Source organism: Spinacia oleracea, chromosome 1, assembly GCF_020520425.1.
Source record: "Spinacia oleracea cultivar Varoflay chromosome 1, BTI_SOV_V1, whole genome shotgun sequence".
Classification (NCBI taxonomy): Eukaryota; Viridiplantae; Streptophyta; class Magnoliopsida; order Caryophyllales; family Amaranthaceae; genus Spinacia; species Spinacia oleracea.
In genome coordinates, this window is record NC_079487.1 from 101,107,009 (window position 1) to 101,133,588 (window position 26,580).

Consider the following 26,580-nt stretch of genomic DNA (forward strand, 5'->3'; position numbering starts at 1 on the left):
GAAAATGTTTTCTGTCAAATCAAACATAGCCTAAAGGGTTTGTATATGATAAGTCATAAGTGTTAATCTCCGGTCATCCATTTATAATTTATATTATCATTATGAATCGTTTACGTATAAAAAATATATATATATTATCCCATTTTCTTACCCTATCAATCTCTCTGGCGAAATTACAAATATGCCCAAGAAAGGAACAAACTGTTGAGTCACGGCCGAGTAAGGAACAAGCATTTCTCGATGGAAAGATTGTCAAATGGACTGACCCAGATCTCATTTAAAAGGTAAAACATGGTGTGACATTTAGATGGGATATTGTTTTGTTTTTGTTCTAGATATGTGCAGAATTTACAATAATAGAGAAAACTGTAACATAATAATTGTTCAATAAATGCTAATATAGTAACTTTCCATTGAATGTGAGCCATTCTGATTCTCTGAATGATGTTCACCCCCAGAAAAGAAATACCAACTTGCTCAACTATGCCTTTGAATCTTTCACATATTGTAAACATTTTTTTTTGGCGGTTTGTGTTAATTTCACTATACTACTTAGACTAGATTCTACGAGCCTAATACAGCCACGCAGAAGTGTCTCGTAAAAATTAATATCTTGTCCCTTCGTTTTTTTTAAAGTGTTATACTTGTGAAAATTAATATCTTATCCCTTCGGGTTTTTTAAGTGTTTACTTTGACCGACATATAAACATACATTTATAAAGGTTTAAGTTAAATTTAATAAACTAAACAATTGCTTGTTGGTTCAGTGGTGATTGGGGCTGAACTTGGTAGGGAGAACTCGTGTTCGATCCCCCGCAACAACAATTGGGAGGGGACTGAAACCTATTCACCCAGAACTCGCCCCGAATCCGGATTAGCCCTAAGGGTGAACCGGGTGCTAACACCCAAAAAAAAGAAATTAATAAAGTACTTGTAATATGCAAGGTAAGTTAGACAGTGAGTTAATTATTTTATTGTGAAATTGATTGTGAGGGGATTATTTATTACGAGAAAAAGATGATGTGAGTAAGTGTTGAGACCATGGAAACAACGACCAAGCTAGCCTTAGTCCCAAAATGATAGGGTCTCGCTTGTGAGTTTATCCCTTAGACTCAACCACAAAGTCCAAACTCTAGCACATCAGCTTTACACTAAGGGGTTGTTTGGTTGGGCACTTGGGAATGAGGTTAGAATCCGTTTCATCCCCTTTATTGTTTGGTGGAGACATTTTGGTACAGAATCTCATACCAAGAGGGTTTTAACTCCACCCTCTTGGATTCATAACCTATTCCACACAAGATACAAACCCCTAACAAGAGAAGAGAATAGAGAAGCAGCAACTCAACGAGGTTGACGACGCCTCACCAATTCGAATCTGATTGGTGACTTAACCGACAACACGCGGGTGATTCTCGTTATAGGGTTTTTTCAGGTTCGATGGATTGGTGTTTAGATCCGGTTTGGTTCGCTGACTTGTTGTGTAATTTTTTTTTTTTTTTTAATCATGGTTGTGGAATTTTTATTGGTAATTTGGTGGAGTATTTTCCATTGCATCAAAAAATAAATTTACTTTTTGGAAATACCATAATAATTAATGTTCTACCCTTGTTTATCAATGCATCTCCTTGTGGGATTTCATTTATGAAAAAAATTACTCCCTCTGTTCTTTTTTTATTTGTCGCATTTGTAAAAACATGATAATTTACGAAGTTTGTTTTTTACGGGAATTTAGGAGTGGATAACCCCTTATTCCAAAGAAATATTAAACTCAAATCATTAATTAAAATTCATTTGGAAATACTATATATCATAAATTTATTTTGGAAATAATATAATTTCACATTTTCTTGTGCACACTTTTATAAGTTCGACACAGTAACCATGTGTAATTTAATGTGCAAGTTGTATCGGTAATCTAAAAGTGACAATTAAACAACGGAAAAAGTTAATTAAAGTGACAATTAAATAGGAACGGAGGGGGTATGTTTTATGAAACATATACTATGTCGAAGTTAGAAAAAACAAGGAAAAATGATAAATAAGTCTACACAAATTCTTATTTACAAGTGGTGTACAATAAATAATGTATACCAAAGTAAAAGTTAACTCAAAAATGCTTAAAAGTTACCCTTATATAAGTAAAATTATCTATTTTAATTTGTACTCCCTCTGTTCCTATTTGTTCTTCCCATTTGAGGTTTGGGGTGAAAATTAAGAAAATGGAATCTTGTAATGATTGGATGTAAGAGTAATGATTGAGTGTAAGAGAAAATAATAAAGTAGTGAAGGAAAGTAATAAAGAAATGAAGGAGAAAGAAGATATTTTTAATAAAGTAATAAAAAATCATAAAAGTGGGGTTGGGTGGGTGAACGGGGAAATGTGAATGAATTAAATAAGGGATGGTGGGGGAAATTTAAGGTAAAAAATCATGTCCAAAAATAGAAACGGGAAGAACATTTAAGAATGGAGGGAGTAGTAATAATATAATTTTTCATTTTAATAAAAAGTATTTCTTCAAAATCACTAATAATGAATAAAGTTAATCATTTAGCCATTTAAAATGTTTATCTATCAATTTTTTGTCTTTAAATAATATAAAAGTTAATCAAAACATATTAAAAGTTTAAAAAATAGGTAAAAGTTATAATAAAATGGGGTAAAAGTTATCTTGGTGTACAATAAATTTAAGGGGCTTGGTTGGGGGTAATAATCAAAGGGAATGGGAATGGCCGAATGGGATGATATCATTCCCTTTGTTGTTGTTTGTTATGCCTATTTCTTCATTCCCTTTACCCTTTTTCATTATTGAGTTTACCCTAAAACCTTCTACACTCATTCCCCCCCCCCCCACCCCCACACTTTCCATTCCATTCCCCCCTTCACTTCCCCAACCCCTCTCTCCCTCCTCTAACCCTAAATCTTCAACACACAACCAGAAGCTCCACCACCACCTCCGTCGGCGCTCAACCACCACATCCGTCGGCGCTCAAGCTTCACCACCTCCGAAAGCTCTGTCGCCGCTCGAGCTTCACCGCCTCGATAGCCGTTCCAGTTCACCGCCTCCGTTGCCGTTCGACTTCACCACCCCCGTCGCCGCTCGAGTTTCACCATTAATGGCTTCACCATCGCCGCTCGAGCAACCTCTTACTCATGGCTTTAAATAGTCAAATTCGACAATAAAAACTCCAGATGTGGTATTTTCATGGTCGAATTAGACCATTAATACCTCAAATTTTCCCATGAAAATGTGAGAAAAGGAAAGGGAAGGCGGCGGCTGCGAAGGAGAAGAGGCGGCGGCTAGGTCTACGAAGGAGAAGAGGTCGCGATAGGCTTCTTTGGTTTCTTCGGCGATGAGTTTCTTTGGTTTCTCTGCCTTCTTCTCCGACGATGGGTTCTCCTCTGCTTTCTTCTCCTCATCCTCTTTGTGTTCCCCAAACAATATTCTAAATCAAAAGGGATTCATTCTCATTCCTTTTCATTCCCTTTGTTGATTCCATTCCCTTTACCCTTTACGAACCAAACGCTTTCTTATTATACACTTTGTGCGTGCAAGACCTTTTGATAAATTTATGGAAATTGTCAAATTTAAGGATAAGTAGGTCATATCTACAAACATTAAACATACTTATCACTTATGCTTCCTAAAGTCACCAAGTTGGGCTCAAAGGTTGGCAAGTTGGTAATGATAGTAATCTACAATGACTAAAGGGGTACTAGAGATAAAGAGAGGTCCAGCCCAAACGAAGTGGATGCCCTCTTGTCAATATTAAAAGCAGGCCTCTTAAAAGTTGAAGGTACAAAATACTTTTAAGATGTTGCAAATAGAAAATACAAAAATAAAGAAAACGCAATATATTATCCACACCAAAAATGTGGTCGATATACAAAGTACTTACGGTCCGTTTGTTAGCCGGTAATAAATGAGAATAAATTTAAGTGTATTTTGACAAGAAAATAGCATCATGATGTTCATGGCAATGAAATGTTGTCTCAAACTTGGTATTTTTCTTCATAAATTTGCATTTCGGTCTAATACCACTCCCCAAAAGGTAATGGGTGGTAATAATACATAATTTTGAGTGGACTAACATTACCATGGGAATGAATATTGATTTTCCTTACAAATTTATATACAAATTCATTCCCATTGACATCTTTTATAGCCGGCTACCAAACGGGCAGTTAATGAATACGGAGTAATAAAAAATGATATAAAAAAAACACGATAATCTACCACACACTACAATACGAAGGACTCATGAAAATAAGATATTGTATTAACAAAACAAACTAAGCTAATAAAAAATGTTAAATGTTTGGGGGAAAAAGAGGAGAGAGCTAGAGTAAAAAAAAAAGACTGAATTTTCGAATGGATGACACTTCTCCTTCGTTTGGGCTAAGATAAAAAGAGAGAAAGTATATCAAAGGGTGGAGGTTTTACTTTTGCAATTTGATTGTGTTCACTCTTTCGTAAATTTTTCACCGCATTTAGAATCCGATTACCCTTTCTTGTCAGATGTCCTGTTTTCTGTTCCAATTTGAACCGATTGAGGGTAGAGCCTAGGTAAAGACTCCCTACTAATCATCATAACAAACATACATTTACCAAAAATAAGATACGATAAACATGGTCATATCATATGTACATGCAACTCTATTCACCTTACTCCTGACAAAGTTTTAAAAATAGTGTTGAGTCTACGTCTGTATCTGATCGTGTAGATCTATGAAGAAGCTAAGCAAATGAAGAAGCAAAAGGAGGAGAGAATTGTATTTGGGAAATATTCGAATGAAAACAGAATTCATTACTTGAGTAACAAGTAGACTAGGGTATATATACAATGACCCTAACTAACTAATAACAGAAATCAGTTAGAGAATAATAAAATAATAATATAAGTTAGATATTTCCTATACTCCCCCCTCAAGCTGGACCTTGGATAAGAGTCCAAGCTTGGCAGATTTTTTTTTTTTGAAATAAGAGAAGAAGGAAGTGGTTTGGTGAGCAAATCTGCTAACTGCTGAGAACTAGGAACATGAGAAGTATGGATGAAGCCAACTTCTACTTGCTCCCTGATATAATGCATTTCTCGTTTAATGTGTTTAGTTTTGTCATGATAAACAGGATTATGTGCAAGATGTTCAGCAGATGTATTATCACAATAGAGAGTGATAGGTAGAGGAACATGAACTTGAAAATCTTCCAACAAGCCTTGTATCCAAACCAGTTCACTAGCAGTTGCAGACATGCTTCTGTATTCTGCTTCAGCAGAGGATTTGCTTACACTTTTCTGTTTCTTAGTCTTCCATGAGATCAAGTTAGAACCAAGAAAAACGACATAAGCACTGAGTGATCTACTGCTGTATTGACATGAGCTTCAGTCAGCATAATTATAAGCAGAAATTTGCAAGTCAGAACTTGATGAGTACCATAAGCCATTGTCCAAAGTTCCCTTGAGATATTTCAGAACATGAAGAGCAGCACGCAGGTGTGGTACCCTTGGGGAGTGAACAAACTGACTTAAATGCTGAACACAATATGATAAGTCTGGTCTTGTGATGCCTAAGTATAACAACCTTCCAACAAGCCTTCTGTAAACCTCTGGTTCATCTAGGAGATCACCAACTTCAGTAGATAATTTCAATCCACAGGACAAAGGAGCAGGTGCAGATTCACAATCTAACATACCAGCATCAGCAAGTATATCAGTGATGTATTTTCTTTGAGAGAGAAAAACACCCTTGTCACTTCTGTGAATTTCAATCCCTAAAAAATAAGCCAATTGGCCTAAATCTTTGATGGTGAAAGCCTGATCCAAGGCAGTCTTAACTTCTTCCATTTGAGGTAGTGATGTTCCAATCAAAAGAATATCATCAACATAGACTAACAAGACCAAGAATTCTCCATCAAGACTTCTTGTAAATAAAGAGTAGTCCTGTGTTGATTGCTGGAATTTCAACACTTTCAGAAACTTACTAAGCTCCTTATTCCATTGCCTGGAAGCTTTCTTTAAGCCATAAAGAGATCTTTTAAGTCTACAAACTTCTCCAGGTTTTGCCTTGGTGTAACCAGCAGGTGGTTTCATGTACACCTCTTCATCTAAGAATCCATGCAAAAATGCATTATTCACATCCAATTGACATAAAGTCCATCCCTTAACAGCTGCTAAGGCAATAACAATTCTTACTATAGCCAGTTTAGCAACAAGAGATAATGTTTGAGTGAAGTCCTAATTGCCTTCAATTTGTTGATAGCCAATAGCTACCAATCTGGCTTTGTGTTTGTCAATAGTATAATCTGGATTCAGTTTAGTTCTGTACACCCACTTTGAGCCTATTACCTTTTTGTCCTTAGGTAACAAGGTTAAATCCCAAGTTTCATTTCTCTCAAGAGCAACAATTTCTTTCTCCATAGCCTTCATCCAATTGATATCATCTTTGGCTTGATGATAAGTTTTGGGATCACTAGAAGAAAGACTGACAGAGAAAGCAAGAGAATCTCAGGTATCATAATTGTCTAAAGCCAGTCCTAATAACCAACCATCATCATCAAAAATATCTGTTTCTGTAGGAAGAGAAGAATCAACAGAAAAAGGAAAGAGACTCACTAGTCTGTGGGTCTGGTTCAACCCTGTGAGGAACATAGCTTCCCACAAAATTCTTTAGAACAACAGAAGGTTTTATAGGTCTTGTAGATTTTCTTTGAACAGAAATAATTCTGTCATTTGGATCAGGAATAGCTTGGTCATTGGGAACAATGTGAAGATGGGAATGTGTAGAAGAATTGGAAGAAATAGAATTAGGTATAGATTGTGGAGAGTTAGAAGAGGTTGTCTGTATGAAGGTAGTAGGTGTATTTGGAGAAGAAAAATGAAGAGTATCATTGTGAGAAGTCAGAGAAATATGGGGAGATAAGTTTTGAGTAGGAGTAGAGACAGGTAAAGAAGAAGTGTTTGAGATAGGGGAATGACAGGTATTGGTACTCGGATCAATCATAGAAGGAGTAGCAACCATTTGAGTAACAGAAGCAGATGATAACTTGTAAGGAAAAACAGTCTCAAAGAATATCACATCCCTTGAAACAAACACCTTGTGTGTATCAAGGTCATATAGTTTAAAAGCTTTGCAACCAGCAGGATAGCCAATGAATACACATCTTTTAGTTCTAGAATCAAACTTGTCTCTCTGAATGTGTGAATTGTGAACAAAACACAAAGAGCCAAAAACTCTGAGATTTGTATAGACAGGTGGAGAGTTAAACATGACTTCAAAGGGAGTCTTCCCATTTAAGACTTTGGATGGAATCTTATTGATCAAGTGAGTAGCAGTGAGAATACACTCTCCCCAGAATTTCTTAGGAAGACCTGCATTAAACCTTAATGCTCTAGCAATTCCCAGCAAACTTCTATGTTTTCTCTCAACTCTACCATTCTGTTGAGGAACATAAGGTACACTTCTTTCATGCAAAATTCCTTTATTTGCAAACATGTTTCTACAGGATTGCTTGATTATTTCAGTGCCATTATCAGTTCTTATTTTCTTCACTAGTTGATTAAATTGAGTTTGAACCATAGAGAGAAAGTCAGATATAACATTCTGAACTTGAAGCTTATTATGAATCAAGTAGGTCCAAGTTATTCTGCTATGATCATCAACTATGGTTAAAAAATAAGAAGCTCTATCCAAATTCCTTACTCTGTATGAACCCCAAAGATCAATATGAATCAAATCAAAGCATGCAACAGCTCTACTATTACTCACAGGAAAAGGAAATTTATGATGTTTGGCACTATAACACACATCACAGTTGTATTCACTAATTCCTTTGCAACAATCATCATTCACACATTTCATTTTTGACAAAGAGGGATGTCCCAATCTAGCATGTAGCAAATCCAGTACATTCTTAGTATCTCCCTTAGGTTGAGAAACACTAGTAGCAGTTTTATTTAGCAACTTCATCATATGTACATCAACTATACTATCAACTGTGTTGCAGCTTGGGGACTGAGAATCATTACCTTGACAGATATCAACTGGAGTTTTGACAAAATAGTAGAGTCCATTTGTCCTTTTTCCAGCACCAATTATCTTGGAATTAGATGGGTCCTGGAAAATGTATCCAGTTATGGTAAATGTTACTAGAATTCCAGTGTGTTCAATTAATCTTCCAACAGACAACAAATTATGCCTAAAACCTTTCACTAGCAACATATCATGCAGGGCCAAATCATCACTAAGCACAACATCACCAATTTTCTCAACTATCATCTGAGTTCCATCAGGCAAACCAACTTTGATAGGCTGAATAAGAACTCTTATGTTGATCAACATATTTTCATCATAAGTCATATGATCACAAGCACCAGAATCAACAATCCAAAGATGATCATGACTAGACTCAATTATAGTACAGTTAAAAGAGTGGGAGATTGTACCTGCATAATTTGCATAGGAACAACTTGCTGCATTTGTGTCTCCATTCTGAGATTGTTGCCCTTTCATCACCTTCATAACTTCTTGACAAATGGCATTGAGCATTGCACTATTAACCAGTCCATTATCTCCAGCTAAGTTGTCAAGAGGATCATCACAAGCATCATTTTCAGAGTTTATATTAGCAGCAAATCTAGTATTGCTTGAATTGCTCCCCTTAGAAGCCTTGATAGAGTTATACCAATCAGGATACCCAATTATCTTGAAACATTGCTCTGCAGTGTGTCCTTTTCCTTTGCAATGAGTACAAAACCTATTTAACTTCTCCTTCTTTAGTTCTTTCCAGTCCTTCTTTCCATGATTTCCAGCATTCTTCTGAACCTGACTTCCTTTGTAAATCTGTGCAGCCATGGCACTACTACTCAGATTATTATACTCAACAGCAGCATTACTCACTTCCTTCTGTTTTTCAATTTGCTGAGATATTGAAAATACTCTATTCAAATTAGGCATAGGATCCATTGCCAGTACATTAGTGATAGTACTATCAAATCCTCCATTCAATCCAAGTAGGAATTTCATCATCCTATCTTCTTCTTCGAACTCAGCCACTTTCTTCAAGAATTGACAACTACAAGTCAACATTGCACCACATGTACAAGCTGGAAAAGCTCTTAAAGTCTGCATTTCATCCCATAACTTCTTCAGCTTACTGTAGTAAGACACTATGGTCATGTTCTCTTGATTCAAATTCTCTATTTCCTTCTTTAACTGATAGATTAATGGACCATTAGATTGTCCAAATCTTTCAGTCAATTCTAGCCACAATTTAGCAGCATTATCAATATAGCTAAAATCATCAGCTAAATCATGATTCATAGAACTTAGAATCCAGCTTACCACCATAAAATCAGCTCGTTTCCACTTCAAGTAATCCTTATGATTAACAGCAGGTTTTGACAATTCACCATTAATGAAACCTTCCTTATTCTTAGCTATTAGAGCTCTTTTAACATTCCTACTCCATCGCATAAAATTCACACCAGAAAAAGGAACAACAACCAAAGTAGAAGTAGGATTATCAGAGTTTGCTATGAAATAAGGATCAAAATTGCTGTTGTTACCTTCAGAATTTGATTGAGAACCTTCGCTTTCATTGTTTTGAATCGCCATTGCAAGAATCAATTCCAATAAGAGTCAAATTTCACTAGAATTCGTGCAAGAAATTTCGCAATAATCGCAAGAAATTTCGCAACAAAATTCCGGTAATATCTTCATTGATTAAACACTTTCAGTTTAGGAAATCGAGATCAAAAGAATAATTCTCGAATTGAGAAACCTCAATCTCTTATCAGAGATTATTGCTCTGATACCATGAAGAAGCTAAGCAAATGAAGAAGCAAAAGGAGGAGAGAATTGTATTTGGGAAATATTCGAATGAAAACAGAATTCATTACTTGAGTAACAAGTAGACTAGGGTATATATACAATGACCCTAACTAACTAATAACAGAAATCAGTTAGAGAATAATAAAATAATAATATAAGTTAGATATTTCCTATAATCTAACTGTACAAGGTCGAGTTCTAACACAATTTCTCTAATTATCTTGTCTTATCTTCCAGTACGACCTATACATGTGTTGTAGAAGTTCGTCTAATTAGATATATAATAATCTTTTTTTTTCTTCAAGCAAGTAATATCTCGTAATTACGCGTATAAGGTAACCTTAGCGTAACTACCCTCATGAATCTTGTCCCACGTTGCATCAAGTTTTCGAATAATTCGATTATATAACTAACTAACACATCCAACAAGAAATTAAAATAATTTCACTTTAACATGACAAACCATATAGCTAGTAATATCATGCAACATAGTGATTGTGGCCAATTCATGCCTCGCTAGGGGTCAACCAACCCTTACACAAAGTTTACTACTTACACATGAGTAAAGTCGAACAAACACAAAGCAAAAGTTTAGGTAAATTATTTCGAACTAAAAGATGAATGCCTAAACACTACTAGAAAGGGTAAATAAATAAAAAAATATTAATTGATAGATATATTTCACATCATTTCGATTAAGTCAATATTGTTAGAATATATTCCCATACATTTAAACTTAGTAAATATGTTAGCAACTATGTATATATGTTAGGTGTGTAATTGTGTATATAGGTGAATTTTCCTACCCTACGCCCGCAGGATACGTATGACTATATTGTTTTGATTACAAATTAGGGTTTAAAGATAAACAGAAAAGATTTAAGGAAGTATGAAACATGGAAAGGTCCTACAATATGTGATATCATATACTTCGTTTTTCTTTCTCCGTCCCTTAATACTCGCACCGGTTTCACCATAGTGTAGGACCTTTTCGGTGCAAGTATTAAGGGACGGAGTGAGTATACGAAAATTGATTCTTTTAAAATATAAAAGTTTGATCGATATGAAAATTAATTGTAAACAGGTTAAGAATGACTTATTCAGGATAGATCAGACCCATGACAAGACTTAGCCAAAGTCGACCTAGACAATCAAATTGACTTTTTTTTCCGAACGATAAAATCCAACCTATCGTGGGTGAACCTAATCTCCAACATATGAATCTGATTTGATAGCTTGAGATACCGTGTACTGAATAGTTAATGACATCTTGGCCAAATGATTACGGTTGGAAGTGTTCGTAGTATATGTCTGAAGTCAAATCCCCTCCCTTATTTGTATTTTATATTTAATGTTACTTCCTATACTTATCCGGATAAAAATTAAAAATAAAAATAAAAATAAACCGAGTACTAAAGTAGGAGTAGTAGTAATTAGTAAATTCATAACCCACATGAAATTGTAATTATGTGTCATGATAAGATAATGGTCAAATTAGGTTATCATTAAAGTTGCTATTATGTCATTTACTAATTTTCGAATTTCAAGTTAAGAATAACACAGCAAGCGTTACTTCCAGAGTTCCAGGGAGACAGGCATAACACCAGGAGAGCCAGATTAGGTCTCTCCAATCTTCCCCTTCCTCCAATCTCTCACTTCTTCTTCACTATTTCATTTCCATTACTCATTTATTTCTTCATAATCCCAATTTGATCGAAAAATGCTTCTCAATTTCATGGATTAATTGATCACTGTTTTATTCTTGGAATTGTTCGAATTCATTTTTGGTTGATTGATTGAATTGGATTGAGGAGTATGGATGATACTACGCCCCCGTTGAATAAGGTGGAGCTAGCTCACCAGATGTACCGTAAGGGACGATACAGCGAAGCGTTAGGGTTTTATTGGGATGCAGTTGTTGTTGCTAAGACTAAAGCGCAGAAGATCGCTCTTCATAGCAATCGCGCTGCTTGCTTTCTTAAATTGCGCAAGTTTAAGCTGGTTCGATTTCTTCCCCCTTTTGTTGTTGTTGAGATTGTAGTTTATCTTATCGTATATGTTAGTTTATCTTATCTTATATGTTAAATGGGAATTTTGAAAAGAGTAAAATCTTGTGAATTGTAATGATAACTTAATTGTTTTGTTTGCCAGTTTGAAGAAATGATATTTTTGCAATTCGACTTTTAGAAACAGTTGCCAATGTTGTAGTGTAGTATTTTGTTTTATTTGTAGACGGGGTTTGATCCAAGATATAAAATACCAACCTGAAGACTTTAACCAACTATGCTAATTGACATCCATTACGAATATTGTACTATTATAGCAAAACATGTTGCATTTTTGTTTGGGAATTGTTAGAAATAACAAATTGAATGTAAGCACTAAGGAAAGAGCATTTGCGCAAAACATTCATCTAGAAGAAGTTTGAGAAATGTAGTCTTCAGAATTAAAAGCTAAATTGTGAGGTACTTCGTATGTGAAAAAAGAAAGTGAAGGACTTGATTGATGATGATCCAATTTAACACACTCCGATATGTCATGGAACAATATCTGAAAATGTGTATCAGTTAGGTTTCCCCTATGTACCAATGTACCACCTGATGGATTCCACTGTTTAGTGCAAGTACCAGAACTTACCTTATTTTTAGGGTCATCATTCTCTGGATATGGTGGATTCTGGCCAATTCTGGCTGAATTTTAACAAAGTGGACCATTAGCTCAATTGCACTTCAACTTTTCAAACTAGGGCTTTATACTGATGAATCCGAAATGTGTGCTTGTTGTTCATTATGACCCGATCATAATGGAATATTGACTATTTATGGTGATTAGCAAGAAATTGCGTCACTGACGCAGTTATTGACAAGAGTGACAACTGTAAGCCTCATTTTCTGGGTTGGTGACTTGGTGCAATGAAACATTTACCTTTATGTAGTTCCGTGATGTTTGTGTATTGTGGTTAATGATGCCCTGTTTATATCATTCACCATTTTGAATTTTAGAAGCGAAGGGCGTACAATCTATATGAAAGTCTGAGACTAATACTGAACAGCTCACTTATTATTTACATTTTTGGAAGTCGAGATAAGTTTTTTAGGTGTGTAATTATTGCTTATTTGAAATGAACCTAAGGCTAAAGTATAACTTCACATCAGCTCTTGATATACTATATCAGCAAGAAGTCCTGTCTAAAGTGAATACTCTCTCATTGCTCATTAATACGGAGTAGATGATGGATATTCATTTAACCTTAAATTTCAAAAGAAAAATTCCTTTTATTTGGAAGGGGGAGGAGACTCTTTATTACATTTTGTAATAATTACTCGTATATGTATTATAGTGGGAAAACTTACATCACGCTTTATCTCAGGGCTATGGGGGAGGGGAAACATGAGGAATTGACTCCAGATCTCTGGCCTATAAGGCTGGAGCAGAGCCACTGCTTCAATGTGAGGGAGACCTATCTATCTTTACACAATTGCAATTTACATGCCCAAATTGAATTTCTACTACAAAATTAAGTTGACTGAAACTTTGCTTGATTTTTTGATGGGAGATTCTACTGTTGTTTCACTAGCTAACTATACTGCTGATACTGTAGGCAGCTGATGAATGTACATCTGTTCTTGAGCTTGATCATAATCACACTGGAGCCCTAATGTTGCGCGCTCAAACTTTGGTTACTCTGAAGGAGTATCAGTCAGCACTCTTTGATGTTAATCGGCTCCTTGATTTGAATCCCTCGTCTGAAGTGTATCTGAACCTTCATGCACGTTTAAAAACACAATTGGTATGTCCTCTTGTCTCTAACTATGTAATTAGTACCAGAATCTGAGGTGTTGTGGCAGCCCTCTGTTTCATGTAGGGAAGATTCTAACACCTGGCTACCTCCAATTACTACTTATTAGCAAACCCCTTTTATCTGTTACGACAAGTAGGTATTTATTAAATACACATTCTGCTGATTCAAACAGAATATGATCATTTGCTGTCACAGATGTTGAAATTTTGTGCTGGTAGTATGAGAACTGATGGTGATTGGAATTTTGTTCCAGATGGTTTTTATAATTTTGTTTTGGGTGCGTCTTAGAAACTGATTTTTGAACATAGACCTCCTAGGTATAAGATATATCTTTTGAGTGGAATTTTGTGATTAAAAGATGTTATAGAATAAATTCATTTCTAGAAATTGTTTCAGAAACAGTTTCAAACAGTCAAACTAGAATATTTTGAGGCTTTTGATGGACGGGGACCAAATTGCCAAATTTGTATATAAACATCGACCTCTGTACTAGTTTGGTTAAAAAAATATCTGGCCACTTCAAAGTAAAAATGATGTGCATCGTTTGGGCATCTTTTAGGCCTTCCTTTTCCATCGGAATGGGGCGCCTCTTTGGTACTACACGACCTATTTTTCTTCCCTCTAATTCCTATGTTTTCTTCTTCCTGCCTATTCCTGCTTCTTTTCTCCTGTTTCTCTTACCCTTTCCTCTTCCCCTGCTCCGTGCTTGTCGTGTTTTTGTCCTCCCTGAATTTTCCCGGTGTTCCCTGCAACGGTAGTTGAAATTTCTGTCTTAATTTATTTAGAAGGAAGAACAAATTCCGCTATAATTAGGGCTTCAGTTCTAATTTTAGATGGAGAGTGAGAATGTGAGAGTACTAAGCGTTTGAGATTCTGCTATCCATACAATGAAATTTCTGTCTTAAATTATTTAGAAGGAAGAACCAATTCCGCTAATGATGATGGCTTCAATTCTAAATTTCTAACTTTAGATGGAGAATGAGAGTATTAAGCGTTTGAGAATCTGGTATCCAAGATATATGGAAAATTGAATTTCCCTTGATTCTATGATATGGATCCCTTTGTATGCCTTTACTATTGCTGCTCAGTCATTAGTTAGTGACGAAGCCAAATATTTGAGACGTTGATCTGAAAATGTTAAGAGTACTTAGTAGTTAGTACCCTGTTCTTGAAATGGGCCGCAAGAGATTGAGAGAGACTCAAAGTAAAGAGCATAGTAAATTTCCAACTCTACTCTGTTTTCTTGTTGCCTTTTCTTCTTCTCTTTGTTCAGTTTAGCAATTTCCTGGATATTCCCTATCACGGTTGGAATACATCAACTTTCTGCACTTAGCCCTTTTCTGTTTGCCATAGTAACGGACGAATTGACGAGTTCAATTCAAGACAGTATACCATGGTGTATGTTGTCTACAGTTGACATTGTATTTATTCTGTTTTGATGAAAAGCAGGGAAGAGTTTAGATTAAAAATAGAGAGTAGCTACAAAAAGGTTTAGGGAGACGTTCCTCCATAAATACATCAGAAACTAAACCAGGAAGGTTAGTTAAAATAATCTCGATAGAATTTGCATAACTATTAAAGTCAGTGGTTCCACAACTTTGCCAACATGTCAGCCGCTCTGTTTGACTCCCGTTTGACTCCCTCCCTGCATGCTCCAACTTAAAAGACCCAATTCCCTTATGTAAGTGCCTGCATTGTATGATGATGTTATGAAAAAACCTGTTTTGAATCGAATGAACCATGACTTTGTTCCATCCTTGATGAATTGCAATTTTTAGTTCCTCCAAAATAGCTAATAATTCAACCATAAGATCTGAGTGGATTGTGCATTTCTTTTGAAAACCAAGGTTACCGTGTCCATTGTTGTTTCTGAAAATCCCAACAATACATGCATGTTCTGAATCCATGGAGAAGGAGACATCACAATTCATTTTCAACCAACCTCGGGGGAGGGAACTGAATGAAAGAAGGTGTCGAAAGTAAGTTGGAATGGAGACATACTTTGGAATATCGTGGCTTTAAGTTTAGCATAAGTAAGACAAAATATTTGGAGTGTAAGTAACGGTAATAGAAGCAGAGAGGTAGAGACGATCACCTTGAATGGGAGAATTGTCAAAGGTTCTGATTTCTTTCACTACCTATGATCTATCATCCAAAAGGATGCAGAGTTGTAAAGAGACGTTATTCATAGAATTAAACCAGGTTGGTTGAAATGGAGAAGTGCTACACGGTTTCTATGTGATCCTGACATGCCCTTAGATGGAAGGGGAAATTTTACCATATGGCAATGAAAACCGACACTATTATATGGTACAAAATGTTGGGCTATGAAACAATGTTACATTCATAAGATGAAAGTGGTGGAGATGCGTAAATTGCGTTGGATGTGTTGAGGAATGCGGAGATTAGGAAGAAAGCAGGATTACACCGATTGAGAACAAGATGAGGGAGAATCGACAAAGGTTGTTAGGCCATGTAAGAGGGAGGCCGAATAATGCGCCGATTAGAAGGATTGAAGAGTGGCAAACATATGGAATTGTGAGGGGTAGGAGAAGACTAAAGCAAACATGAAAAAGGGTAGTTGAGAGTGATACTAGGTTATTGGGGATTGAGGAAAATATGGCGTTAGATATGCATATGGCGGAGTGAAGGGAGGTAATATATGTTGACGACTCAACATGACTTCCTTTTCCTCACTTTCTCTTTTTTCTTTTTTCTATTTTCTTTGCAGACTTCTCTTGTTTTCTAATTTTATTTTTTATTCTTTTCTCAAAACATATTTCCGCCTCCTTTTTGAACCAGCGTATCTTGTTTTCTTGTTCCATATTTCGCATGCCTCGTAATCCTCACCTTCACTTTCTCATTTTTTCGTGTTTACTCTCTTTAACATAACATATTTTCTTACTTCACGTTCCGCAAACGGTTCCTTATGACGGTTGTCGTTAGCCGACCCAATCATTTTGTGACACCATTTATTTTATATTGAAAATTCGTGCACTAAGCAAAAACACAAGGAGTAAAGTTAAGAAAAAGGGAATAGGGGAAGAAGTAGAGGGAGTGGAAGAGGGGAAAAGTTGGGATAACAAATGAAAAAGGGAAGTAAGAAACATGGATTCAATTCTGATGTTCCTCGCCTTCATTTAAAAAACCTTAGTGGCTGATGTAAATGAATATGAAGAATACCCTCGTTATTTTATGCCAAGTAGGCAAATTTGGTATTAGGCTAGTGGGAATGTCACGCTATGTACTAAAATCAGATTTGATGCTGTACCCTTTTATAAACACCATCCCTCCAAACTTCAAGATATTTGGTGGGGAATGGAGCTGCAATTTCCTCTCCCCTTTCTTTCCCTTCTATCTTGTTATCCAAACAAAGTGTTAATAATTTGCTTAGCAATACTGAAGAAGCAAGTCATTAATCTGGGTTGATTCTAAACCAAAAACCAATACATTAGTCATTCATCTTCTCGGCTTTGCTTAGTATACTCTATTTATTCTCTTCCCAACTTTTTGTAGTATATCTCTCAGATTCTGTGGTAGTTTATTTTTTACTCAATGTCATATGAATGGTAGAGTTTGGAAACCACGAGTTCATTGAAAATGATGGGATTCAATTCTGGAATTTAAAATCTCGAACAGATTTGATGTTTAGAATACAAGTATTTTGAAATCTGGGATTTCAATTCTACTGTAACGTTTGGAATCCAAGTGAAGTTCAATTCACAGCCACAGCCCACAGGTAAGCAAATAATACTTGCGATAGAGAAAATGGTAATATAAAGTTTATAACAGTATCATATCATTTAAAACTCGATTGAATCAAATCTGAAATTTTCTCTTCGAAGTTTAACAAGATGAACACATCATCAGATCTAATCCTACATTACTTAACTAGTTAACTGTTTGTGATAACTGATAATTAGATGGGGAATTTTTTACTTTTTAGTGGTCTGGCCTAAAATAATAGAGGGAAAGACAACAGAGGAAAGGAATGAACTAGAAAGTAAAGAGAGGAAAACAGTCAAACACAAGAGAAGACTGTAATGGAGGTCATCTTCGTGTGAAAGGTAGAAGCCAAGAATTTGAAATGACATGTGCTTTTCTGTAATTTGAAATTCTTCTTTCTAATTTTTTTTTGGAGGGCAGTGGATTTGAAATAAAACTAATTCCAAATTCTTTGATTTGCCAAAGTGCCAAACACTTGATTTGATCTAATTCCAAATTTTCAAATGCAACCCTATTTCCCATAAAGGGCCTCCTAATTTGCTTTGTTGGATATCATGATGTGAAGCGCTGTACATGATGTTATTTCCCATAAAGGGCCTCCTAATTTGCTTTGTTGGATATCGTGATGTGAAGTGCTGTACATGATGTTAGTTTGACCAAAAAAACTGAACTTTTTGTTGCTACAACCGCTACTTGAGTGTTATTTTTGTTACCTTCAAGTTGAACATATGATTAGTCTCAATGATACTTCATAGCAATCACAAAAGGTGATGGCTACAGTTTTAGTTTGTATACCTACTCCTTTTCACTTGGCTGTTTTTGAGATGGTATTTTTTCTGCTCAAGGAAGTCACTTGCTTCAATACCCGAGGTAGATTCCGAGCTTGAGGAAGAGGAAGAGGAAGAAGACATAATTGAAGATATGTTGAAGAGACCCGAACAGGAGGAGGATAGAGACGAGAGTTATGTAGAAGACCCAGTAGCAGCAGACACAGCTGAGAAACCTGAACCCAATATCCCCGAAACCAATAGCAGCGAGGAGTCTTCTGATCCTCATCCAAAGGGATGGAATACAATCCCAAAACCAAAGGGACACACGAGACTTGACTATTCACGATGGGACAGCGTAGACAGTTCTAGTGAAGATGACGATGATGATGATGACGATGAAGAAAGCCAGCCGCAGTATAGGTTTCGTGTAAAAAAGGTTGATCTCAGACCAGTTAAGTGAATACATTGATGCACATATCTTTTCAGGACTTGATTAATTCAAGCAGTATATGGAGTCTTGTTAGTTGTTACTCCATTGAAGTACATATGCTTCAAATCTGTTACTGGACTGAGGTTCATGTAGCAATATGAGTAGAGGCGCCTATGTTAGGCAAACCATTGTTCCATGCAGGCTTTCAGTGCTGCTGCTCAAGATGTTTAGGTACTAGCTGTAGCCACACCCATTTACGCGACTCCAAAAAGTTTTGGGAGGGCATGTCAATTAGATGTATATACGGAGTGTGCAATATGTTATTGGTTTTAGAACTATTCTTATATTTGTAAATTTTCATGTACAAGATTTGTTACTTTTTTGATATTATATCATAAAGAAACTCATTATTTTCATTGCCAAGAACTCTTGTTTTTTGTTATGTAATCATATTGTACATCAATGTACAGTGATATTTGGTATATATTGATAATAGTGAAACAATTAAAAATATAATTCAAGTTCCGGGAATGGAACAACATAGAGAACTGCTAGAAGACAGGAAATGATACCACGAGAGTTGTTGAGCTTGTTGCCGTCCATTTAGTATTGTATTTGGCTAACTAGGAATACACCAATCTTCAAGAGTCAAGATATCAACCGTACATCACACACGCAAAGTTTGAAAGTTGCAAGGGAAAACAAGTAGAGTCATCGTTTATACGGCTCACAACCTCGCCCAACAGGCAACGAAAAGGCCTAGTTTAGAAATGACTAGTCTTATATGCACGTAATGTGTGCGATATTAATTTAAATTGAAACGTTCAAAAACCCTCCTTACACTTTGTAAAAACGTTCTTATAATCTCATTTCACTATTTCAAAAACGGAGTACCACATTTCTTAGACAGTCGGATAATCAATCAATGAATTTCTTGTTTGGTATCATTTTTTATTTCTAATTTTTTATTTTTTGCAAAACTAAAATCAAAATATAAATACCACAAAAAATAGTTTCCAGTTTTTTGTTGTCAATTTTCAAAATCAACATATTTCAAAGTTACACCATTATTTGATTCGTGATTCAAACTGAATCTTATAACTTTTTTAAAAAAACAAAAAACTTAAGATAATCCTAAACGTTTCAAAATCAAATAAAATCAAATATTTCAAAACTTCACAAATCATCTACTTCACTTTATTATTCATGTATAAAACTTCGTATCAGCCCAAAATTAATGCGATTTTTTTTCCGGATCAATTCAATTTTTTTATTTATGTCGATCAATTGGAAGTCAGTTTTTGACATGGAATACAGCTAAGATTAATTTTCTGATCTCATACATGATACATCACCCATGCAAAGTTGCAACTCAACACACAACCATTATAGTGATGACACATTGACACATAACAATATCAATTTTGGTTTTTACAAACACGTCACAAACGAAAAAGACACAATTTTTATTTCTGAATATCCTCCCACAAAAATCCAACTATCACTTTCCCACTGTATTGGATCAACACATCCCCTTCCCCTATATAATTATTTTTTGAAACTTCCCCCCACTTTCTTTTCTTTTCTTTTCCTCTCATTTTCTCTCTCCTCTTTTTTTTTCCTCTGTTTTTCAGTTAATAAAACAAATAAAATAAAAAAAAAAAAAAAAAAAATGAATAAACTCCTGGGTTTTTTTTTCTTTTATTTTTGATAGTGTATTTGACTGAAATTTCTGGGACTATATTTGACTTAGAGATCTAACAAAAGAATCTCTTCATTTCTGGAAAGAATAATCCTTCATTTTTCCGGAAATTACTTCTTTTTTGATTCTTTTTTCCCTACATTTTTCATATACAGCCTGTACAAATCCGTACACTTTCAACCCAATTATTTTACTTCCTTCTTTACTCTCCAATTCATCACTTCAAGATTTTCGCTGTGTTTCTTCTTCAGTTTTTGATTTTCGGGTCGTAATTTCTGATAACTTTTTGTTTGAGTTCGAAGTGCAATGGAAACTCGTCAATCTCGACTTGTAAGTCGTTCTTTAATTTCATTGTCGATTTGTAGTTGATTATTTTTGGTTGTTGTTGTTTAAATTTGAAGAAGTTTGCTAGTGTTCTTGAGTATTCTTTTTAATTTTATTGAATGTCGATGTAGTTTGATTTCTATTTTTGATGCTTGCATTGTCAATTTTATGAAAATGAAATTAGGAAGAAATTGATGAAGTGCGTAAGTTTGTTAGAAAAAGGAAGTGGTTAATTAGGTGAAAGATTGAAGAATTTAGCCTTCTTTTGTCACGGAACTATTGACAGAAACGTGTGAATGTAAATGTGTTCATATGCCAATTATGGGAAATTAATAAATGATGGTATTGTTCTTTAATTTAGTACGAATGCTTGAATTTCTCCCAAATTTGGAGATTAAGTATACGCGTCTTGATATAGGGTGTACAATTCTAAATTGCATCATTCTTTTCTTTTGTGGTATGGAGGGATAAGTAGACTTTGGCCGAATTTCCGATAGATACCCTTAAATTAAGGAAATGATAGTGACTTTGTATGAAATTGTTCTTTTTATGTAATGCATCCACAATGGTGGATGTGTTTTCTTTCTTTCTTTAGTTTGCATAGAGGTGTGGCCGTTTAGGTTTGAGTGGTAATGGAAATTAATGAAGAAAAACACGGAGTATTTGGTTTTGGTGGTGCTTTAGTATGGACAGTGATGTAGGGAGAGTTTATGTAGAATGACGTACAAACTCGTTACCATATCCTTAATTGGTGACCTTGTATGAGATGAATAGTAGGTATAAGTCTCTACGGAATTAAACCTCAGTCATAGTGGTGGAAGGCGGAAAATTGATTTGTTCATATACGCTGGTCTTGTTGAAGTCCCTAACGCCCTACACTCCACAGATCATGGTATGTGTTTCTCAAATGGGTTGTCAATCTTGTCACCTACAATTGGGTGTTCACATAAGAAGTGGAATTCATTGTTCCCTTTCTTGTTAAACTTTTGGGTGCCATTGTTGCTCAATGTATTAAAAGATTGCACTGAGTATTTGGATAAAAGTTATCATTTTAGTTCGATAAATATTGTTGTAGCTAGGGACAGTAGGACATCAAAATTGGTTTTCTTTCTTGTATCCTTTCCCTATGTTGTACATCCTAATCTCGAGCAAAATCTTGGCTGTATGATTCCTTTTAGTTTAATGAACATTTATGAATGTTTTCTATCTTCTCCCTCCCTTCTTTTCTTAGTTCATAGTTTGTCATTAGTGCTGAAAGTAGAGATGGGCTTTGGAGTGTGTTTGTCAAATTTAAAGCCTCGCTTTCCAGATGTTTGTTATTTAAAATTTGTTGAACCAAGTTTGTCTGGTCTTGGTTTCAGGACTTGTATCGGACAACATTATGTCTAGCCTATCAGAGTTTGGGGATCGTCTATGGTGATCTAAGCACATCTCCTATATATGTCTACAAGAGTACATTCTCTGGAAACTTGCGGCTGTATGAGGAAGACCTTGAAATCTTTGGTGTGCTTTCTTTGGTATTCTGGACACTGACTCTGATCCCTCTTTGCAAGTACATCATCTTTGTTTTATCTGCTGATGACAACGGAGAAGGTGCTAAACATATATTAGTAAGTTGTTTTCTTTTCATGGCCCGGTGACTGTTATTTCCTTGATATAATAGGTTTTGATTCCCTGCAGGTGGAACCTTTGCCTTGTATTCACTACTTTGCCGATCTTCCAGAATGGGAATTTTTTTTCCTTCTCAAGCGGAACATGCACATCCATCTTATGATGGCGGGACTTCTAGAAAAGAGGGCAAGACCAGCTTGGTTATCAAAGATTTTTTTGAGAAGCATTACTACTCGCGTCTTTTCCTGTTGTTAGTGGTTTTGCTAGGGACAAGCATGGTAATTGGTGATGGGATTCTCACTCCAACTATGTCTGGTACGTGTTAGAGGATTAAGGAATCTATGAGTTATTTCCAATTCATCACTTTATATGATTTGCAATGTGTTCTGTTGTTTTGCAGTCCTATCTGCAGTCTCTGGGATAAAAGTCAAGATCCCTCATCTACATGAGTGTAAGTATATTTGTATTTCTATAATCACGGAGTGAATGTATTCATGTGTACTGTAGGCATTAATATTTGATAATTAGAGAAGAATCAGCTAAAGATCTTTTAATCTTACACTTCACTATTTGATTCCAAACTTTATGTCACAAGTTGTTGGCAATCCGATATGCAGAATTCTGAATTATTTCATTTTATTCTTACGATTCAGATATTACTGTTGGTGTGGCCTGCGTAATCTTGATGGCGATTTTCTCTCTTCAGCATTGTGGGACTAGCAAAGTTGGCTTTCTTTTTGCTCCTATTCTTGTGGCTTGGCTCCTCTCTGTTGGTGGAGTTGGGTTATACAACATAGTTCACTGGAATCCTGGGGTCTTTCGTGCACTTTCACCATATTATGCCTACAAGTTTTTTAAAGTAACTGGGAAAGTGGGTTGGAGTTCACTTGGGGGTATTGTCTTATGTGTAACAGGTATCACTGAACTTACAAAAGTTACCAATCCTGTCATAAAACGGAACACTTTTTTTGTAGGCTTTACTGAGTTTTCAAATGCTTCTTGTGGTTTTACCAGGTGCAGAGGCAATGTTTGCTGACCTTGGCCACTTTTCTCAGGTTTCTTTGAGGGTAATTTTATGTTTAACCTTTCTCTCATGCACAGATTTATTCCATTTCTCCACATTTCTGCTATAGTAAATGCTATGTTCTATATTCCAGGTTGCATTTGCCGGATTTGTCTATCCTTGTTTAGTTTTTGCATACATGGGCGAAGCTGCTTATCTTTCAAAGCACATAGAAGATCTTCAGAGTAGTTTCTACAAGGCAATACCTGGTAGGTTTATATGGACAAACAGAAACAGGTGTCTTTAACTTGATGATGAGCAACTTAGTACTGAATATTATGCGCTTTGAATTATATAGTTTTTCTAGGAAACAACCATTAGTCTTTCTTTTTTAACGAACAACCTCTTGTAACTTAATCCTGTTAAAAAGTGCTTCAGCAATCTTTAAAAGGAAAACTGAACAACAGCTAACATTACTTGATAATTTGTTGATAGTTTATATTCTTTGCACTGCTGAGGCTGCTTTTGTCTGTTATCTTGTTCTTTTGCTGGTACTTCGTTATGTTTTATAGCTGAGATTTTTGGATGTTCTCTTAATTAATCGCTCTTCAATTACCGTTAAATGTATTTTGATGTTACATTTGTTTGTCTGGTGTGTTCAGAGCCCATTTTTTGGCCCTTTTTTGTGATCGCTACTCTTGCCAGTGTTGTTGCCAGTCAGGCAATAATTTCTGCAACGTTCTCGATCATAAGTCAGTGTCGGGCCTTAAAGTGCTTTCCGCGCGTGAAAGTAATGCATACATCTGATGAGATACATGGCCGGATATACATACCAGAGGCCAATTGGATGTTGATGGTGCTGTGCCTGGCTGTTGTGTTGGGTTTCAGGGACACAGATAAAATAGGAAATGCTTATGGTAAACCACCTCCTTTCCTTTCCCGTTCTTGGAATATATTACTGGTTGAAAATTACATTAAGATTTAGGACAGAGGTTGTCCGATCTTCTAAGGATTTTGATGTCATTCTATGCAGGTCTGGCTGTGATCACTGTAATGTTTGTTACGACCTGCTTAATGTTTCTCGTCATAGTTACTGTGTGGAAAAGACATGTCCTTGTGGCTCTCATTTTTGTGTTGGTCTTTGGATCAATTGAGCTCTCCTATATGTCAGCTTGTTTGATGAAAATACATCGAGGAGGCTGGCTACCTTTGGTTTCTTCTCTTGTAATACTATGTTTGATGTTAGTATGGAAGTATGGTACCGTAAAGAAACAAGAGTTTGAGCATCAAAACAAGGTGGGGTTGGACAGATTTTTGACAATTGGTCCAAGCCTTGGTGTTATTAGGGTTCCTGGAATTGGTCTGATATACTCCAATATCACCTCTGGAGTCCCACCAATGTTTTCCCATTTTGTTGCAAACTTCCCTGCTTTTCATAAAGTCCTCATTTTCGTTACAATTGAAACACTACTAGTCCCAAGAGTTCCTGTTAATGAACGTCTTGTGATTAGCCGGGTTAGTCTTCCAGAACATCATATATTTCGTTGTACTGTGAGGTATGTTACATGTTTCCAGTTTCATTTTCATTTTCAATATGACAATTGTATATAGTGATTGAAAAACTTGTCAGAAGAAGAAAGTTTCAATTGATTGATTTATATTCAGGTATGGTTACAAGGATGTCAGAGATTCTTATGACTTTGAGTCCAAGCTAGTTGACAAGGTAGAAGAGTTCTTGCAAGGTGGGGAAACACTGACATCTAGTCCACCTCCGAACAACGTTGCTGATAGTGATACAGATGCAGTTCCTGAGAGTAGTGGGACTGCTGCTGCTGCTGCTGTTGGTAGGAGAAGAGTAAGGTTTAGAGATGTAGAGCTGCAAAGTGGTCCGAATGTCAATGTTAGGGAACTTATGGAGGCAAGGCAAGCTGGAGTTGCTTACATGATAGGGAATACATGTGTAGTAGCAAGGGAGGAAGCATCATTTGCGAAGAAGTTAGCCATTAACATGATTTACAGATTTTTGAGGCAGAACTGTCGCAGACCAGCTACTGCTCTTGGAATTCCACACACATCGTTGATTGAAGTAGGAATGGTTTACAATATATGACACAGAAGAAGAAGATTATGTCATGTTACAGTGAAACTGCTGCAGTAGAGAAACTGTCTAAACGGATGGACGGCCTTTTTGTTTTTTGTAACACGTCGTTTATGTACAAAAATTGAGAGATTAGAAAGGGGCGTTATAGAAAACGTGTTTGATTTTGCACATAGGTTTAGTGTGTACAGGTAACCTGTGTTAGTTTACCGGGAGATACTGTGTGACCTTCAAGTGAGTATAGAATGTAGAATTCTTTTAAGATGAACCTTTCGTAGTGATCGTTCTTCTAAAACAATACACATTATCGTTCTTTTTCTTTAAAAGCAATACACATTTATCGTTGTTTTAAAGCAATACCCAGTATGTGTACAAGTAAATGTTTGTGCTGACATTTGGTTACTCAGTGGCCTATATTCTCTGCTGTGCTTAAATGCTTTACCTTCAGGCACCAGCTTCAAGGCTTGCTTTTCAACGATGTAGTATGGAGAGTCTAATGTGCTTAAAGACCTCACTGATGGAAAACACTGGGAACTTGGAACCCAAAATTGGGCTTAAGTTTAACTCCTTAAAACCATCAAACAATGCACTCATCTATAACAGAATTTTATTTTTTTATAATATAAATGAGTACTCATTTCCGGCCTTGGTTAGGAGTTATAATTTCATTTCTGATAACTTTTACATCTACTCCTCACTTATTTATTATATCGTACTTTCCTTTAGGGCGCATTTTTGGTAACCTTTACCTCCCTCTCCTTTTATTAAAAAATTTCCCCCCACTTGCTTTTCTTCTATTTCTTTATTGTCAAGTTGTCAACTATTTCCCTTGCATCATTACTATATTAAATTTAACTAAACTTCCTTACTATTTGTACCATTAAACTTGTACTACGTAACTCCTAAAAAAAATGGTTGTGTGTGGGGTGTCCCGACCCAACCCGGCATGAAAAAGAATGGCCCGAACCCGGACTACATTTCTCTACTTAAAAAAGCCGAAACTCAATATGAGTTTTGCATCATTTTTTTGGCCTATTTACCCTTTATTTGGTTTATTATTTACAATATTGCCATTCACTTGCAACACACAACATTTTACATAATAAAATTTGATTATTACTCCGTATATATTAGTAAAATATCAAAGTCAAATTGAAGATACTATATAAACAGTGTGAAAGTTAAAATGATGCATTTAAAAAGAAACGGAGAGTGTACATGTGTAACACCCCGACCTCTAATTCAATAATTAAAGCATAATTAGCAGCGGAATTAACCTAATTGGTCA

The 26,580-nt window shown here is 35.7% G+C and overlaps 2 protein-coding genes across 5 annotated transcripts; both read left to right on the plus strand.

Annotated features, from left to right (window-relative positions):
- The first annotated feature begins 11,362 nt into the window (after positions 1-11,362).
- On the plus strand, positions 11,363-18,970 carry LOC110805719 (uncharacterized). Of its 2 annotated transcripts, XM_056837642.1 has the most exons (4): positions 11,363-11,827; positions 13,197-13,275; positions 13,428-13,616; positions 18,204-18,970. In XM_056837642.1, exons 1-4 carry the CDS (start codon positions 11,736-11,738, stop codon positions 18,582-18,584), a joined length of 741 nt encoding a protein of 246 aa, XP_056693620.1. In that variant the 5' UTR covers positions 11,363-11,735; the 3' UTR covers positions 18,585-18,970. The 2 variants fall into 2 exon arrangements, with proteins under 2 accessions (XP_056693620.1, XP_021867033.2); XM_022011341.2 differs by lacking the exon at positions 13,197-13,275 and having other exon boundaries at positions 11,365-11,827.
- Positions 18,971-20,129: 1,159 nt separating this feature from the next.
- LOC110805724 (probable potassium transporter 13) lies at positions 20,130-25,672 on the plus strand. 3 transcript variants are annotated; one of them, XM_022011345.2, is made up of 10 exons: positions 20,130-20,586; positions 21,942-22,173; positions 22,261-22,506; positions 22,592-22,642; positions 22,845-23,105; positions 23,206-23,258; positions 23,349-23,463; positions 23,857-24,111; positions 24,228-24,750; positions 24,860-25,672. In XM_022011345.2, exons 1-10 carry the CDS (start codon positions 20,563-20,565, stop codon positions 25,302-25,304), a joined length of 2,205 nt encoding a protein of 734 aa, XP_021867037.1. In that variant the 5' UTR covers positions 20,130-20,562; the 3' UTR covers positions 25,305-25,672. The 3 variants fall into 3 exon arrangements, with proteins under 3 accessions (XP_021867037.1, XP_056693626.1, XP_056693632.1); XM_056837648.1 differs by lacking the exon at positions 20,130-20,586 and adding an exon at positions 21,201-21,472; XM_056837654.1 differs by lacking the exon at positions 20,130-20,586 and having other exon boundaries at positions 22,052-22,190.
- Positions 25,673-26,580: the final 908 nt, after the last annotated feature.